This window comes from Bactrocera oleae, chromosome 2 (genome assembly GCF_042242935.1).
Source record: "Bactrocera oleae isolate idBacOlea1 chromosome 2, idBacOlea1, whole genome shotgun sequence".
Taxonomy (NCBI): domain Eukaryota; kingdom Metazoa; phylum Arthropoda; class Insecta; order Diptera; family Tephritidae; genus Bactrocera; species Bactrocera oleae.
Window position 1 is genome coordinate 68795418 of NC_091536.1, and position 18628 is coordinate 68814045.

General features: G+C 33.9%; 1 protein-coding gene and 1 long non-coding RNA gene across 2 annotated transcripts in view; one reads left to right on the forward strand and one right to left on the reverse strand.

The window, feature by feature from the left end:
- LOC118681837 (uncharacterized) overlaps nucleotides 1-18628 on the forward strand; it is an 89126-nt gene that overhangs the window by 36161 nt on the left and 34337 nt on the right. The gene's annotated exons all lie outside the window — the stretch shown is intronic.
- Nucleotides 1-18628, reverse strand: part of klg (klingon) — a 224245-nt gene that overhangs the window by 17273 nt on the left and 188344 nt on the right. Inside the window, exons 4-7 of the mRNA XM_070105577.1 lie at nucleotides 13868-14068; nucleotides 12544-12665; nucleotides 3139-3289; nucleotides 731-828 (exon numbers count right to left, since the gene is read on the reverse strand). Coding sequence (XP_069961678.1) covers nucleotides 731-828; nucleotides 3139-3289; nucleotides 12544-12665; nucleotides 13868-14068 — 572 coding nt within the window. The remainder of the gene's footprint in view (nucleotides 1-730; nucleotides 829-3138; nucleotides 3290-12543; nucleotides 12666-13867; nucleotides 14069-18628) is intronic.

Here is an 18628-nt window from a genome sequence, read left to right on the forward strand (position 1 = left end):
GGCTATTTGAATTATTATGATTACTTACTGCCGCTTATTTTGAGATTTTGTATAGTCATTTAAATTAGTATATCATTGGTTAGGGAGAAAATATAGTAATATAAATATATAGCTTAAAATAAAATTCGAAAATTTCTTTTAAATATTGTTCATTATTATACCAGCATTGATTAACCTAATATTATACAGATATATACAATATGTATAAATAGGTGCTCCTTGGCGTATGAGTAACATGTGAGTTTATTTTAAAGGGTCGAGTCTTGATGAGCAAATGCCAATTTAACTCTAATATATGTAAACAATAGAAGAAATTTATTTTATTTAACTACTATATTTGTATATTAAAAAAATTGTTGCTTGAAGTAGAGTTTGAAATAAGTCCCACTTCAAGAAGCGAAAGTCTAGCTAAAGTGGTAAAAAAAGCTCAAAATTTTGTAAGAGATTTCGTGTATTCGATTTGCCATGTCTATTTTAACAGAATGTGCAAATCAATTTCATAAGTCTATATAGTTTAAAAGACTTTTTATTTAACTTACATAATGACAATTAATTTAATAAATGAGGAACAATGTTTAAAGTTATATTATATAAGCCTAATTTGATGCGATATGCAAAAAAAAAATTTTCACTGCGTATGAGTAATATTTAAAAAATGTATTTTAAACAGTTTTAAATATGATAAAAAATCGTAATGAAATAAAAGTACACAATAATGCTCATAACTAACCGTGGCCACCGGATCAGCGTAGACTATGCACACCAGTTTTGCTTCGAAGCCTTCGCCAGAATGTATCCATGACTTCTCCACTTGTATGTCCGGTGGATCTGCGAGAAAAATCCAAAACAATATAATATTAAGTACTAACACATTAAAGCAGAAATAATTTAATTGGCTGCGTAACGAAAGAAATATAATAATAGTCAAATTATCTGCGCCAAACCAAGCGGTAAGCACGCGCACTATACAGTTATATAGCCGTATTACGCGTAAAAAGGCGTAATAAGAAGACGTAAGAAATCATTTATCTGCACACGAGAGACTCGTTAAGTGTGGAAATTGCAACGTGCACTTGCAAAATATTATTTTTACAATAGAAAGTTGTTATATTTTCAGAATTTCTTATAATATGAAGCACTGCATACAATTGCCGTTGTAACGGTGTAAAAAAGCGAAAAAGCGGTATTAAGAAAGCTAGCTAGTATTATGCAGGAAAATACGTACTGTTTGCATGCGAGAATTCATAAAATTTCCAACTGATTTATCAAATATAAGTTTCCACTTTTCAATTTGAATGAGGTATGCAGCACAACGAATTGTTCGGCGGAATAAATGAAAGCGAAGCAATGAGCGCGATATGTGCCGTTGAAGGGCAAAGTGAATGCACACACACATACATATACATTGACGTTTACATTTCTCATTTTATGTGTAATATATATTTTTACAAGCCTTTATGGTTCGTTTTGTTGGTTTTTTTTGTTCCCCCTCCAGCCAACTCGGCTCACAAGCGACCTGCTGGCTTTTTACCATTTTCGTGTGCGCTTTGGTGTTTTTTGCACTTTACGAAAAGTTATTTGCATATCGCACACAATGCTGCCACTTAAAATTTTTTGCTATTTCGGCGCTCGCACTCAACGGCGAGTTCTTTGCCCACGTCACAACATATTCTTGGAAGAACATTTTCATGCCACTGAAGTCTAAATTCTTGTGCGTGGGAAAAAGAATAAAGCATATACATACATACATACAAACACATATGTGTTTTTTATGCGTATTCATCGACTCTGTTTTCTTCTTCTTCCCCTTAGCACCTTTTACCGTTGCCTTAAGCCATTTGTACATTTATCTTTCGAAGCACATAATCATTCCCGAAAGTCGCAGTGGTTGTAGCACACATCGCGAAAAAAAGCAACACAACAAAAAATGAATTTTTGAAAGTCTCAACGCGCTTTTGATGAATGGAAAAATGTCGGTAACGAAATGGAGTGAAGACGACGAACTTAACTGCGAACATAACTAAATCGAATTGTGGTAGTGGATTTGGTTGCTTGTTGCTAGCAGTAGATTTTTTTTAAATTATTTCTCTTTATGGCTTACGAAATTTTTTTTAAAAGTATGCGCAAAAGACAGTTATTGTACTACAACGAAGCAGTTTTTTTAAGTTCCATGTGCTACTTTTGAGATAATTAAGAAACTGAGGGATTTCTTTAAGCGCTTTAGGGAGTTTCTTTAATGTAGCTAGCAAAGTTTGGACGTTTAATTTGGAAAATCCTGTGGACGTTTCCGAGACTGACGGTTCCATGCAACCGCAGAGAAGTCAGCTTGATAACCAATCAAGAACAACCAACTCATCAGTTAGCTTAAACGATTTCTTTTAAATTTTGCTATTTGTAATAGATCCCATAAGCCATATAGTGGACCAAGTTTCGAGCAGGTAATGAAACATCGTAAAAAACAACAGCGATAAATTTAAAATATTATAATTTGGCAGACTTGAAACTTAATTCTCAAATTCCATAAAAAAAGTGACAAGATGAAGAGTCTTTAAGAGCTGCTGTTTGACTATAAGAGCAAAAGTATATCAAATTCACAACAGGCACTTCCAAATATTTCATATAAATCGCATCGATTCGAAAAAAGCTCTGTGAAAAGCCCTCCAAATCGATAAAACTTGAAAGATCTCTTTTAGATTTGGACAATAGCAATATGATTAGCATTCACAGAATTTTCACCAAAAGTTTAGAATCGCTTAAACAATATCCGCCATCAGCCAAATGGCTGATACATATGTACTTTTTATACCCTGAACAGGGTAAATTAAGTTTGCCACGATGTTTGTAACACCCAAAAAAAAATGTCAAATACCCTATAAAGCATTTATATAAATGATCAGCGTGACGAGCTGAGTCGATTTAGACATATCCTTTAAGTAAGTTTAAATTTTATTTGATTTAACTTGAACACAGAAACACTTTAATCAAACTTATTTACGAATATCTACTTTTGCACATATAAATTGTAGCTTCCTTTGTACTCTCAACCATTAAAAAAATGTATTTTAACACATCCTATATTTCCACTTGAATACCTAACTTAATATGTAATTGGAAGGCAAATTACTGAAATTCACTTACATAAAACATCCAAGCGCATATCGACTGTAACCGGTTCACCGACTCCATTGTCTGCGGTGCATTGATATACTCCAGCCTGTTGACGCTCCAGTTTCTCCAGTGTCAAAATTGGACCGTCGCCAATGCGAGCTGATGATTTGCCAGCGCCACTCTATGAAAATGCAAACGAATGAAAAGTGATTTATTTTTGCGTAATCAAAGATTTATTACATAGAATAAGATATTTATTTACTAAAATTTGCTGTTTTCGCGATAAAGTTAAATATTCGAGTTTTTTGCTGGTAGTTTCTTTTATTACTTTCTTTTTTTTTCTAACCTGATTATTAACACAATATCTGGAAAAATCTTGGATTCGAGAAATCTTTGCATGTAGATACAAGAAATAGAAGCAAAAAATTGCAAAGAAAAAAACAAGTAAGGAAAAGTTCGAGAGTAAGCGAACATTTCATACTCTTGCAACTCGCAAAATTCGGCTAAATGCCTTCAAAATGTAGCAAAAGGGTTCAACTTCTTGTTCGACGAAATCGTGAATGGATTACAATCGAATTTGGTCTCATATTCACTTATTTGGAAGGTCATAGACTCACTTAATTTAATTACTATATTTTACTTCCGGTCAGGGAAAATTCTACTTAAATCATCCTTAAATGAATTATATGTGACATAAACACAACCGAAGAAACTAACACATGGCCTGAAAAGCCCCGGGTCTAACAAAGAAAACACCGTTTTTTTTTTATATATTATATATTTATCAATATATTCTCCATCAAGAGCAATTCAATTCTTCCAGCGCCGTTCCAACATTTCAATACCACTTTTTTAAAACGATTTGTCTTTTGCCTCAAAATAGGCCTCAGTCTCAGTGATAATCTCTTCATTTAAGCGAAATTTCTAACTGGCGACCATTTTTTTGAAGTCTGCGAACAACAAATAGTCGCTGGGAGTCAAACCTGTTTTTTTGTTTCTTTGTTGTTTGTTGTTGCTTTCGGGCCCTGAAGACGAGCTTCACCAGCTGCTGCCCACTCAGTTGACGAAAGTGAAGTGAAGAATCCAGGTTTCATTCATTTGTCACATATCGACGAAAAATTCCGGTTTGTTGCGCTTAGACATGGCCAACCACTGTTCAGAATCATCAACACATTGCTGTTTTTGGTCAACAGTCAGCAAACGCTGCATCCACTTTGAACATATTGTATATTTCTCATGGACAAATGCATATGCAATATAAAGCCAACACGTTCTTTTGAAATTCTTACGATGTCAGCTATATCACGCAACTTCATTTTCCGATCATTCAGAACGTTTTTTTGGTTTTCTGGTGTTACAGGTTCAGTTTGAACGCCCACTGTGTTTTGCATCATTGGTGTGTCTACGACCACGTTTGAAGTCTGCAAACCAACGTTTTATTGTGGTCTCTAATGGTGCGAAATCCCCGTACCTATTACTTCCCTTGAATGGTATTTTTTCCAAGTAAGAAGCGGTGCAAAATTAAACACACAAAATTGTTTAACATCCATTATTTTTAAAACAATAAAAGCTGAGTCACTTTTAGCACAATATTTTGCAAACTAATGAATAGACAAACATGAAATTTTAACAGCTGCCTTTTGAAGGTTACTACTAACCGAAAGTGAGGTTAATTCAATAAAACTAGCGCCATCGAGGTGTGAGACCCGGGCAGCTCATGTCAAATATTAAATTTAATATTATATATTGAGTTTGAGAAAATGTTAACCAGAGGGTTGAAATTCATTATATTAGATACATTTGCCTTTAATATAACCTTATAACGTTTAAGAAAACGTGTCCACTTAATATTATTAAAATATCACACATTCTGACCAACCTCTACCATAAATTTGCATTAACCTTGGACAGATATACTTGAGAACTTATTTTCAATCAATTTTATAAATATACTAAAACTCACACAGCTCGACATATTCGGTATAAGGTTTGTGGGAGTAACGAAATTTATTGTTTGTAGTATGAAATGATTTCACTTATTTTCGGCATTTCATGTACTTTAGTATATCCAATATTATATTGTATTATATTAGGTGTAGTAAAAAGAAATTCATATATTTCCAATAGATGGCGTTATTTATCTGTATCTCGCTAAGTCCGATCGGCTTCGGCTACATGGCAGTTTTGTTTGAGCGCGTGTCAAAAATTGGCACTAGCAAAGAGAAAATAGCTATATTTTACGGTTTTCTTCGTTAAGGGCGAAAATGCAAGCCAAGCGGCTGCATGTGCGCAGCGTTTATGGCCTTGTTACTGTAACAGCCAGTCATGCGCAAATTTGGTTTCGTCGATACCGTTTCGATAATTTCGATGTCAAAGATGCACCACGCTTTTGAAGACCAAATATCGAAAAAATTGAAATAAAAAAAAACCGTTTGGAACCATTTGAATAAGGCTGGATACGAAAAGTAATAATTAAAGCTTTCAATTATTTTTACTACACCTAATATGTACGTTCTGTTAGTTTTGCTCAGATAGTTCATATGTATATAATATTATATAAGCAAACTACTTTTGCCATTAAATTACTTTTTATACCTCAAAAATCCGCAGTGTTGAAAGCGGCAGAGAACTGCCAACGCGCACCCTCACACATACATACGCTTGCAACTGCTGAAATGCTAAGCTCAGCAAGACTGTCATCTAGTTCACTTCACCTTCGCTACACATCTGCCATGCCACGCCACACTATGACACACGTACATAGATAGACATTAGCGGTATATTATATGCAAGTGGACGTGCAAGGTGAGGCTCTCGAGCAAGTCTTGAGATGGACGACAGCTTATCGCTGCGTTGACGTGGAATGAATGCAAATAAATCGAAAGAAATACCGTTGGTGAAAACGTAAAAAAAAAGCATAGCCTCAGACAAAATGTGGCATGCCACAAACGTTGCAGTGACTTAGTGTTGTTGGTAGAGCATACCTCGCTTTACTGCTTGCATGTTGGTTGAAAATGGGTGTTTGGCTTTTGATTGAATGTGTATGCGTTGAAGTATTTGCATAGAGAAATATGCGTGTGTGTGTGTTTGTGCAAAACATATTGGAACGCCACGCTGCTGCACTTCATCACCTATCTTCAACTGTGAAGGCGAAATATAGACGAAAAATTAGAAAATCAGTAATCCTCAACAGCTGCCGCTGGCAAGCGCTTCGCTACACCGAAGCAAAAATATACATACTCATGTAAATGTAGGTATATATGTATGTGTGTGTATTTTCTGTGTTGCCTGCACCTTGGACTCACATTAATTACAATTTGGCAGCTGCTTTATTTATTGTTGTTGCACCAACTGCTGCTGCCACTGTCAGTAAGCTGTTGCCAGTATTTTTCACTTATTGGTCTCCTCCCCCACATCTCCCCTTTTCACAGCTATTTGTCTTGTGTTTTCGGTTTAGTTGTTTGTCGCTTACTAACCTCAGCTCAGGTGAGTGCAACGTTTTGTCCGGCCACAATGCCGAACATACATCATTTGCCACAACCACAAGTCAGCTGGTGTATGAGTGTATACAAGTGTGTGTATGTGTTTGTGTGTGTGTAGTTGCAATATTTGCCTCGACTTCTTTGCTGTCGTTTTGCGAACGTGGCAAAGTGTATGACATATTGACTTCATTGACATTTCTGAACCAGTTTATGCCTGACAGTGATTTAGTGTACTAAGTGCGGCATTATATCGTCGCATTGGTAAACAATATGCTTGTGTGTTAGCCCGCACATTGCGCTCTTTGTGGCTCTGTAGCAATCTCCTTGTATATATGTGTGTTGGTACACAACTTCATGTGAGTTTCACTTTGAGTCGACGGTAATGGAGTTGGCATTTTTTTCTGATAGCTTGACAAAGCAAAACGATGAACTGTGCCAAATTGAAAAATTACTTAGGCGCATGCATAAGCGAATATGCACGAATATGCAAGCAGCTAGGCTTGTGTGCGTTATTACAAATCAAAATAATTAGAAACTTATTTTGGCTGCTAGTTTCAAAGAGCTCAATCGTTTTCGTATGATTGTGGTAATAATTGGTGTCAGCTATATGCTAAAGTGGTCCGATATCGGCCGTTTCGACAAAAGAGCAGCTTTCTAGGGAGAAAAGAACAGGTGCAAAATTTCAAAGCGATAGCACAAAAACGAGGGAATAGTTCGCGTATATACAGATAAACGTACGGAAGGACATGGCTAAATCAACTTAGCTCATCACGCTGAACATTTATGTGTGTATAGGGTCTCCGACGTTTCCTTCTAAGTGTTACAAGCTTTCTGGCAAACTTAATATACATTGTTCAGGGTATAAAAATGTCATAAACCGCCGATACACAAAATTGTGTTAGATTTCCTTATAATTGGAATATTATTATCATACACATACGTATGTATATGTGTACAGTACTTTAGCTGTAGTATAGTTTTTAGTTTAACGCAACAAAAAGGATCGTTAGTTAAGTAGTGGTAAACTAAAATCTTTATATAACTCGACTTAACGTTAAGGAACTTGAATTAACTGAATTTTACTTTACTCAACTAATTTAAACTTAACTTTACTTAACTTAATTAAATTTTACTTAACTTTACTGAACTTAACTTAATTTTACTTTACTTTACTTTTCTTTACTTAACCTTCATTAGCTTAACTTTACATTCCTTTACTTAACTTAACTTTACTTAGCTTAACTTTACTTAACTTAACTTTACTTAACTTAACTTAAATTAACTTTACTTAACTTTACTTAACTTTACTTAACCTAACTTAACTTAATTTAACTTAATTTAATTTAATTTTTTTTATTTAACAACCATTAAATAAGTTTAACTTGGTGAAAAAGGCATTTTTCAGTGCATTAAAGTAATATTCACTCTGTGCAGCTCTGATATTGAAAAACATAATGTATTGGAGTGTAACTGAAATGAACTTAACTTGGTTAAACCAAGCTTTTATTTATTTTACTTAACTTAACAAAATTGAAATTAACGTATTAAATTTAATTCAATTTTATATTTTTAGTAGACTTCAACTAGTTGTAAAGGACAATTTTTAGTTGAATACAATAAAAATTATACTGTTGCGGTTTGATCTTAAAAAAAAATATTATTTCGCACTTGTCCTTACTAAATTGTGTAGCTAACTTAACTCATGTAACTAACTAGCTGAAGCCTAGATTAATTTAATTTCATTTAACTAAATCAGATTTGTTTAACAATAATTAAATCGACTTAACTTAGATTAACAATAATTAAATCAACTTAACTTAAATAAGCATAATACGAAAAGTATTCTGTATTTTTCATGTGGCGTTAAGCGGGTTTTCTTTGCTTTTATCATTGAGCGCTACTCCTGAAAAATTCTACCGAATTCGACTTGACTAAATTATCAAACGAATTCATTAGACTTAACGAGATTTAAATTAAAAAGTTAATCAAATTGACTTAACCTTAATTACAGTGACTTAACTTAATTTAACTTAACATATATCTAACTCAACTTAACTTAGCTTCACCTTAATATTCCATAATATACGATGCGTAATGCATTTCTTTTCTACAGCATTAGCTTGGCTAAAATTTACTTGCAGAATAAGCCTAAAACTTAGATACAACGTCGATTTGATTCCGATTTTGCATAACTGGATTTGATAGTAAGTGGAAATTCTAAAAAAAAATAAAAAAGAAAAAATTAGCACCTAATGACGCACGTTGCCTCACATGATGACCATGTCAAACAATATTCACAAACCAGCATTTTCCTTTGTACTAACACTATTGGGTGGCACCAACAACAACTCAATTACTCAATCGAAGCTGCATTCCAACAAATGCGACGAAATGTGTATATTAGGCGGTAGAGTCATACACATATTTCGTAGCATTTCTTGGATTGAAGTTTCGATTTAGTAGCGTCAAAACGGCAACACACAATAGGCTTATGTTGCAATGTACCCAGCTGACCTTTGCTCCTTCAACTGAGAACAAAAAACTCTTTACGCCAACTCGATTTCCATGTCGTTGCACATTGTCCATAGTCCAATTTCTAAGTTTCGATTGTATTGCAAGGGTTACTTCTACGTTCCTTTTGGCCAAAACCAATTGCTTGTGTATCTTGTTGTCGTATGCAGGTTTGATTTAATTGAAATTACTCAGTCCGATATTGGCTGGTTTCCAGTAAAAGAGACTGACTTTCCGATTGTAGCACTTCTAGCGAAATGTGATGATTTCACTGAGCACAGTGTTAATAAGTGTACAGTAATATGTAAGCTTATGAATTATGTAGATTTCAATAATATTGTGAAATATTGTGAGAGTTAAAGGTAGGTGTGGTTTTACTTCTTGCCTTGACTTAACTAGACTTAGCTTAGTAAATTGTTTGTATTGTTTAATAAGAAAATTAAGAACCTTCAAATCTGATCGTCTTATAATCTCCGAACTCGCGTTATAGTAATTTTATAGTCTATCAATATCAACTCGAGGTTAAAGTACTCAACGAAATCATCTTCTTCAACCATGTTGATTCTCTATTTACCTAAAATAACCAATTCAAGCGAAATCAGTTCCGTTTTCTTGATTGGCGCTCTAACCGCTTAAAGGCATTTTTTCAAGTTCGCCATGGCTCCTCGTTTCGTAAGTCGGCAGAAATTCGAATTACAAATTTAACCAATAGTAGTTTGAAAAGAGAGTAGTCTATAGGCCAGGTGTCCGCTAGGTGGTCTGTTTCGAAAGTTGCTGAAATCCCTTCAATCTTTAAATAATTTAACAGACTATTATTTAAAAATCAGAAAATGGCATTCTGCTACTCATGCTCTTGCTTTGGTTTTCAGAAATGTCTTCAAGCTGGTTGCATCTGCAGCATCTTACAGCGACAAATTGTGGTACAAATATGTATATACATATCCAAAAAAGATTATTCTAACATAGTTTTAGGTCTGGTAAGACCAATCGAAAAGCTCCTCGAATGTTCCAATAGAAGTCAAAGCTCTAGTAGTGTCATTTTAGCTGTTGTAGTGGTAGAAAGCATTCCTAAAATTAATATTATTAATAATACTGTTAAGTTGGCAGTTTTTGGTCTGATATAATTCAGCGTTCATCTGGTTATGTAGACCCGTGTGAACCACACAAACGGCTTTTAATATATGTACATCAAATATAGTTATACTACCATATATTACGTCAAAGCCTTTTTCCTACCATGAATCCGACATTCAATTTGTCAAAACAACTATATCGCAGCTCTTGGTTGGCCTAATTTTTAGACTTTGTCTTAATGAATGCGTCGAGTCAACAAAACTTTCTTTATAGTCAAATCAGGTAATTAATATTTCCTCAACTGCAAATACTAAATCAGAGTTTCCTAGAAAGGCTATTTCGCTTTCATTATTCGAGCATGCCTGATGCAAGTTGCAGAACGAGGATTTTGCGACATCTTTATATACATCATCAACCCTCTAAGTCAGAAATCAATTCTCAAGCTAAGTTTCGAACAGAATTACATGTGAACTGCAATTTTAAAAATGCACATTCAACACCATTTACAGTGTAAGCCCCTTAAATCCCCAAAGCATTAGCAAAACGGACTTGCCAATATATTGTTCTAACAAAAGCGTTCATATGCAATTTACAGGCATTAATGCACAACCATGGAAAACCAAATCGCATAATTATAACGATCACTTCAACACACTCACTCACATCAGCACACAGACACACATACTATCAAAACGCACTCAACCCAAGCCAGCCCGCATATGCAAACTTCAATTCAAGCACGCATAAAACCCATCAAGGATTTGCGGTTGTCTTTATTATTGTTTTGCGTGTCTCGACTATAGTGAAGCTTAGGACCTCAGTGGCTTGGACCAAGCACACTTGAGCAACACACACACACTCACAAGTTTTACTATGTGGCAAGACCGAGGCGTTTATGTATGCCGACCACATTAATATATGCATAAGCCTGCAAACGGGGGGCATAGAAACCACACGTACACACACACACACACAACACACTCACATACTTAGAAATTTGCAGTAATGCATGCATCATTATATATAGGTGCTCATATCTGTCAGTTGTTGCTTCTAGGAACTGCAATCCCGATAGAAATTACAATATTATTTTGGGCATGTGTGCCAGACACACCCAAACATGTGTACATAAGCACGCATGTGTGTCTGTGTGTAGTACATGCATTTGTGTTAGTTATTTCGTACGCCACAATATTGATGTCCTTGTTGTTTTGCCTTAAGTCTGATAGTTACTAGAAGTGTGCTTTGTTTTTGTATTTTATATGAATGTGTGCATGTCTGTGCTCGTTCATCTGTGAGTGCGCGTGTGTGTTTGTGGTGATTCGACGTTTGCTTACACACGTAAAATGCTTAAGTGATTACGTTATTACATTGTCTTTTGGTTGTGAACTAAGTCAACAGTGTCCTACTTGAGTGTTCATAGCCATGCGCACACGTACACATACACACACACACACACGCATCTATATATAAGTGAATGCCCAGCAATGTATGTTCTTTTGTGGCATTTCGAACGTAGTAAATTCAATGAAATCATTGAGGTACATTAGTTCGGGTTGAGTGCGCCGTTCAGTAACTGTTATATTATACCTCTTAGATATTGATACCTCTCTTCTTTATACATATGAATTTTATATCAATTTAGACAATACATTTTTACGGATTCTGTTTAGGCGCGCAGTTTAAATAGACCCGTCCGAATCAAGTTTGATCTTGAATGTACTTTATCTACAAATTATTAAGACTTTTTCATGCAATTACGAAAAACGTATTGAGCCAGGATCTAACGATTTTCTTCGCATTTTTTTGTTTACATATTGATTAATAGACGAATTAGTTTTGCATTGGTGTTTGGTGAATCTCGAATAGATGTTTTGCGCAACAACTACCGCAATTTCGCTAGCTTATGTCGCCAAAGAACGAGAAATAGATCTCGTCGAGGGTTAAAACATATTAACATCAACTAAATCGGCAAGCTCATGCAGCCCATGAGAATTATAACATCTCCAGAAAGGGTCATATGAACAAGTTGGCTGACCTTAAATTTGACTTTAGTATTTTTTTAGCCAACTAAAAGAACTTAATGGTAACCCACCAATTGTGTTTCGTGGTATATTTTGCTCCAAAATAGAGCTGTGACGATAATGTATTGAGATGCAAGTAATCTCACCTCTTTCTAAGTTTTCTGAAGAATCAAAATATAGTTAAATAGTCTATTGAGAAAGTTAGAATTACCATAGATAACGCGATATTATAAAGGTTGATATAACTTCTTAGAGAACACAACGAATTTATATGCAATCTTCTAGTTATATAAATATAATAATATTTATAATTTTAAAGCATAAAAGTTGATCACTTCACTTACCTTCTTTGTCCAATAAATGGATGGTACAGGATTTCCAGATCCCTTGCACTCCAGTGTGATTGGACCACCCTTGCGTGCCTGCAATTGTCCAGAGGTGGGTATAGCGCGTACACTCGGTGGAACTAAAAAGTATAAATGATAAAAAATTATCTATGTATGCTCTATAACAATTTATTTTTATATTAAGGATCTGCGACTAAAATGCATATTTTTGTAAAGAGGAACCTAACGCTAGCTTTTTTCACTTATTGTCATTGTTTCTCTCAGAGCTTTGGTTTTTGCTACTAAAAGGCCGGAAAAAAAAATTTCCTGAATATTTCGATCTCTATTCATAATATTAATAATAATAAAAAATGTTTATTGAAAAGAAAACTTTTTTGTACTTCTTATTTATATGGAAATGTTATTCGCTATAATTTTTTTCTGTCTACCATTAATCGATAGCGATATTATAATGACGATTTTTATCTCTCAGTAACAAGGTTGCAAGCCTTTTGGGAACATTTCTTGCTTGCGTTTACTTAATGAGCCAATCAATTTAACTGTATTTTTTTTTAAATAAACCCCTGTCAAAACTTAACTAAAACCACTTAAGAAACTTAATTGTATTGTCTCTATATTTGAATAATTCCTTTAAAATTTGAAATTTGAAGTTTTTAAAATATTTAGTTTATATTTTTTGAACAGGTGGCAACTCCATTTTTTAACAATCGATTCATCTTTACAATAAAAGGGCTCAATATGCTGCGTTCGTAGTATACATAGTATCGTTCCGCTACTCTATTTCATTTCATTTTACTATCGAAATCCACATTCATTCCAAAAAATATTTAGTTAATTTTAAAGAAACTCAACAACAAACATTTTGCCATTTTCACATAAGTTTTTAATTAAAAGTTATTAATTAATTCTCCGATAAATTAAATGCGTAAAAAATGTTTAATACTCGTATCTTCTTCGAAATAAATATCACCTTGCAGCCGCCAATGGCAATATTCTTTGTTAAGGTCAAATCGTACCACATAAACGAATTGCTTTACACTTGCTTGTTTATGTGTGCGATGGCATTAGAGATAGCACTACAGCAACAAGAAATTACTTGAGCACACTACAACAATAGGCAATTGTATGTTGTTGTAACAGATTGCGCACCAAACAATGCTCGCATGCGATATTATATGGCATTGTTGCTGCTAATATGCCACAGGGCGTAATTTATACATAATATATATGTCTATACATGAGTATATATGTATATATTTGTGTGTGTAAGTGTTACTGTGTGGCGAATAAGTAAGTGGCAAGCCATTGTGCGCTGACTTACCCAATATTTCCACAGTGTGCACTTGATCACGATTTATTTTGTCACTGATTTGACATACATAATCCCCAGCATCTTGTGGCTCTAAATCTGATATCTCTAAATTATAACCGTCTATCAGTCTTATGCGCTCATCCCTTGTCACCATTATATTGGAGGCAGTGAGCACGTTGATGCCGCGTCGCCACAACAAAACGAAATTTCCTGCAATGACACGAAAAAGAAGAGAAAAAAACACACACGAAATTTAGTGAATAAGTAAAGAAATGGTTTTTTATATATGTATAAAAGGGTGGCACTTAAAGGTAAGGTTTCTTTTAAAAATCTTAATCTCTTGGTCCATATAATATAAGAAATAGTGAAGTACTCTTAAATAGTTATTTTCATATATAGAATAAGGTGGTACTAAATTGTAGGTGGATAATATTTAGGATTTAGTAAATTTATTTCTCGATCTTGGTATGAAGTAAGTTTTAGCAGCTACGGTCCAAAATATATACACTGATAATTTATAAATAAAAAGTTTTTTTTATATGTGAAGTAGGGTGGTTCTTAAATTTATGTTGAAAATATATTTTTTATAAATCTTCATCTCTTCACCGACACTATTGTTAAAGAAATAATTGTATCCCATTTTGAGTTTTCAAAGATTATGTAAGAATTGACCCCTGGTCCACACTCGTTAACCGTTTTCAATCAGAGTAAAATGTATATTTTTAATTTTAACATTAGTAAAACCAACAGAGAAGATAAGACTTGCATTTTTTAAGTACAACTTAATTTACACTTTTAATTCACAAAAAATACAGATAAATGGTGACCATCGACCTGTTTTTCTTTGTTTTAGGATAGCTGAGCTAATAGCGTCAATCAATGTCGTGCCAGCGTAGACCAATAACTTCACATACTCTCGGTATAAGCATTTTGAGAGAGCCAACTTGTAGGACCTGTGTGGCCAATTAGCAGCCACAGTTTCTGTTATGACAGAGTAATTAAAACACGAAGTTTCCATATGTGACGGATCTTTTTGAGTCTCTTTATGGCTAACCGCGTTTTAAATACGAAACCTTTTCTTATTTTGATATATTTTGAACAAAAAAATATAAATGTGAGTTCTTCGCAGTTTCGGATTTTATTTCCATGTGTGCTTAACTTTGTGTTAATATTAGTCTTCGATTTATAAATTTGCAATAATACTGAATATAACTGTCAAATCTATGTCATAACTTTGACAGCTAGTTTGGCAGCTACCCATCTTGGAAATTTTATGCTTCAATTAAAACACCCTATATACATAAGCAGATTCCATAAATGCACACACATAACCTTAGAAAAATATGTGTATTTATGTAAATAAGAATCCAAATGATCATACGACAGTCCACAAATGCGGCATACTAACCGCTTCGCTTCGTTCACATAAAAGATACAACAACTTTTTTTTTGTGAAAAAAAAGCAACAAATGTTTTTGTAAAAGTAACAAGCGTCTCTACTCGAGTGCACACCAAAAAGGACAAAGCAAATTTAAGCAGCTACAAAAGCTCATTCATAAATAAAAAGCGCGCATACACAGTCAAAACGGAAGTATGATAAATTCGCCCATTAGCAGGAGAGCGGCAGGGAGGAGGATAAATGAAATGCTGAAATATGCCCATTGAAAAGTGATGTTGATGAGCGCGTTGTGTACAAAAGCGCTAAAGAAAAGTTGTTTTCAAATTGTTGCTTGCCATGCCTCGCAGTTCCGCTTTATTCTGCTGTCTCTCCACATGTTACAAGTAACGGTTTAACTGTCGCTTTGCAGAATTGCATTTGCCTTTAGTTTTCTTCTTTGACGAAAACTATGCTTTCCCTCCGACTGCCTGACAAACTAACCGCGATTGTGGTTTGGAAATGTGTTTTACACATGTGATTTTATGCACATATATGTAGAGACATAAGTGTGCCTATGTATGAGTAAATAAAGTTCTCATGTATGTGTACAAGTATTTTTTATGAAAGGAAAATTGTCGCATAAACACAAATGTTGATTTGCTGATGTTTATTGGTATGTGTTTATTTTGCGGAAAGGATATGATTTATGCAAATATATGAATAATAAACGCACCTTTATTATATTTAGATATATGCGTGTGTTTTTTGTGTACATATTCTGCCTTATTTGCAACCTTAATGTATTTCTTTGAATTGTAGTTGCTTCTTGAATAAAATATGCAGATATTTCCGGTTCGGATTGAAGTTGGTGTTTCATGTGCCGTACTCTTGATTATACACTTATAAATTGCACTTGCTTGTACTTCAAAATACGAAAAACATGTAAAAATGTTAACTTTTCCATAAAAGCACTTCATTCCAATCTATCAGTTTGTATAACAGCTGAATACAATATCGATATTTCAAAAACTAAGAGACTGGTTTGAATATATACAGACTGACGGCTGAATTGACTAAGCTCGTCATGCTGATCATTTATATATATATTTATGGGGTCTCCAACGTTTCCTTCTGTGTGTTACAAACTTCGTGGCAAACTTTATATACCCTGCTCAAAGTTGATACGCAATACGAGTATATATTATTATAACTATCCGAGTGTAATGATGGATTGATTTTAATTTTTTTCTTTTATAATGGGCTCAAGATAATGATGAGCTTAATTGCAGTATTAGTTAAAATGTTCAACTCTCTAATATAGATTTGTAAAAAATTTCATATTATGCTCGCTCTTACTCATTTTAGATTATTCAACGAAGAGTTTCTCGTATATAAATATGCTCTAAGTCTTCCTACTTGTTATTATACGTCATATTAGCATTTAAAGAACACCGTCTGGTTAGGTTTTGTTTATAAAAAATAATAAAATTTCGTTTTAAAAAGCTGTTCTGCGCTATTTGATCAAACAGTGCTCTCTCTTTAATTTTAAATTAGTTAAGCACGAAAAGCATTGTTCTCTTTAATTTCAATACACCATTGCGTTTACAAGAAGAAAGTATAAGAGGCTTTCAAAACGGTTTTGAATGTCATTCTCTTCAAAAATACACAGATATATATTTTTTTGGTTTTAAGAGTAAGTCAACTCACTAGGTCTACTTCTCACTGATCCAGAAGTAAACTTTGTAATATCCTCATTTTTGTTTGGTCTATGTTTCTCAGTCCAATAATATATTTTTTGTGGATCCTTTCTAGACTATAGTTCATTGAATTAGGGTCTACAATAAGATGATCATGATTTCTCACAGATAGAGTTAACCGATCATTAAAATATTTGAACATCAACGAAGTTGGCCTCTTTGGCAGCCATTCGGTTATCTGACCGCTAGCACATTATTAATACGACACTGTGGCCAAACATAATATTATATTGAAAAATATCTGCTTGGAACATTTTCAGCAGTGCAGAAAGAAAATTTCGACTTTTCGTTTATGAAAACTAAATATTATTAAGAAAACATTAGTATGAAAATAGAAATAAATCATAGCAACCTGTATGAGTTCTCAATAACCTTTATCTTTCTCCTGTTTTGAATAGGAACTAATAGAAAGAAATAATAATCAATTGCACTAATAGTGGTTTTTGATGTTCTCTCTCTTTTTGAGTTCGCTAAAATCCCTCTAAGGAAAGTCCAAAAAGTCCAATAACTATGCCACTCACTATTCTAACTAAATCGTTAAGGTATAACATATGTGCCACAAAAACAAGTCACAATTGTGGAAAGACATATTTTTTATTTATATAAAAGTATTAAATCCTACAACTCTCGAATTCACTACAGCACTTGAAACTAATTAAAGTTTACTGTCATTCCAAACTAAACCCTCATTATCGCAATCTCTTTTAAACTCCGTATTTTCAAATACAATTTTATAACCCGAATATTATATCGTTAGTTTAAGTCGTTTAAAGCTGCAAGTATATTTTTTATCAAGTCGAATTTGGCTTGTGACCGTCGAATAAAGTACTTAAAGTGTTTAGTATGGAATAAAGCAACCTTTTTGAATTACCTGCCAGCAATAAGACGGCAATACGACAATACGAGTGGAACTCATAAAAAATTATTCGCAAAAAATATATTGTGACCGCAAAAGGGAGGCACGAACGCACAGAAGAACAACTTGCAGATGCACAACACTTGTACAACAACAGCATATTTCCACCTGAATGGACAAGAGAAAAAAAATTGGTAGTTACGGCAGAAAAACAATGTGGTAGCGCCCATTTTGGCTTTTCATAATGCCAGCGCACAGATTATATGGGGCGTATACGTGATCTGCCTGCACGACATGTAACGAAGTACAAGGATATATAGGCGGGTTTGTGTATTTATGTGTGAGTGTGTATGATTCATATGTGTGTTGTGTACGCACCTACCAATGTTGCATGCCACACAGTTGATACATATATAAGTGTGTGCGTATGCCTGCCAATGTGTTCATTTTGCCAGTGTATATTTTTATTGTTTTCGATTATTATTGAATGTTTATCATCGTAAAATAAATTTTTATTTTATTTTTATTTTTATCTGCACTTGTTTCATATTTTTGTAAATATTTTCATTGGCATCGATTTTCGCTACACATATATATTTATTCCTCTGTCGATGTGGTTGCGATGTTAAGTGCACTTCATTTCACTTGACTTCTTTTCAATTTATTCATTTGTACAGTGTCGATACAAACATGCGCACACACATGTGACTATATAGCGAAATCCATCTCTATTAGCCATAAAAAGCTCAATTTTATTGCTCAATTATTATTTTCTTCAC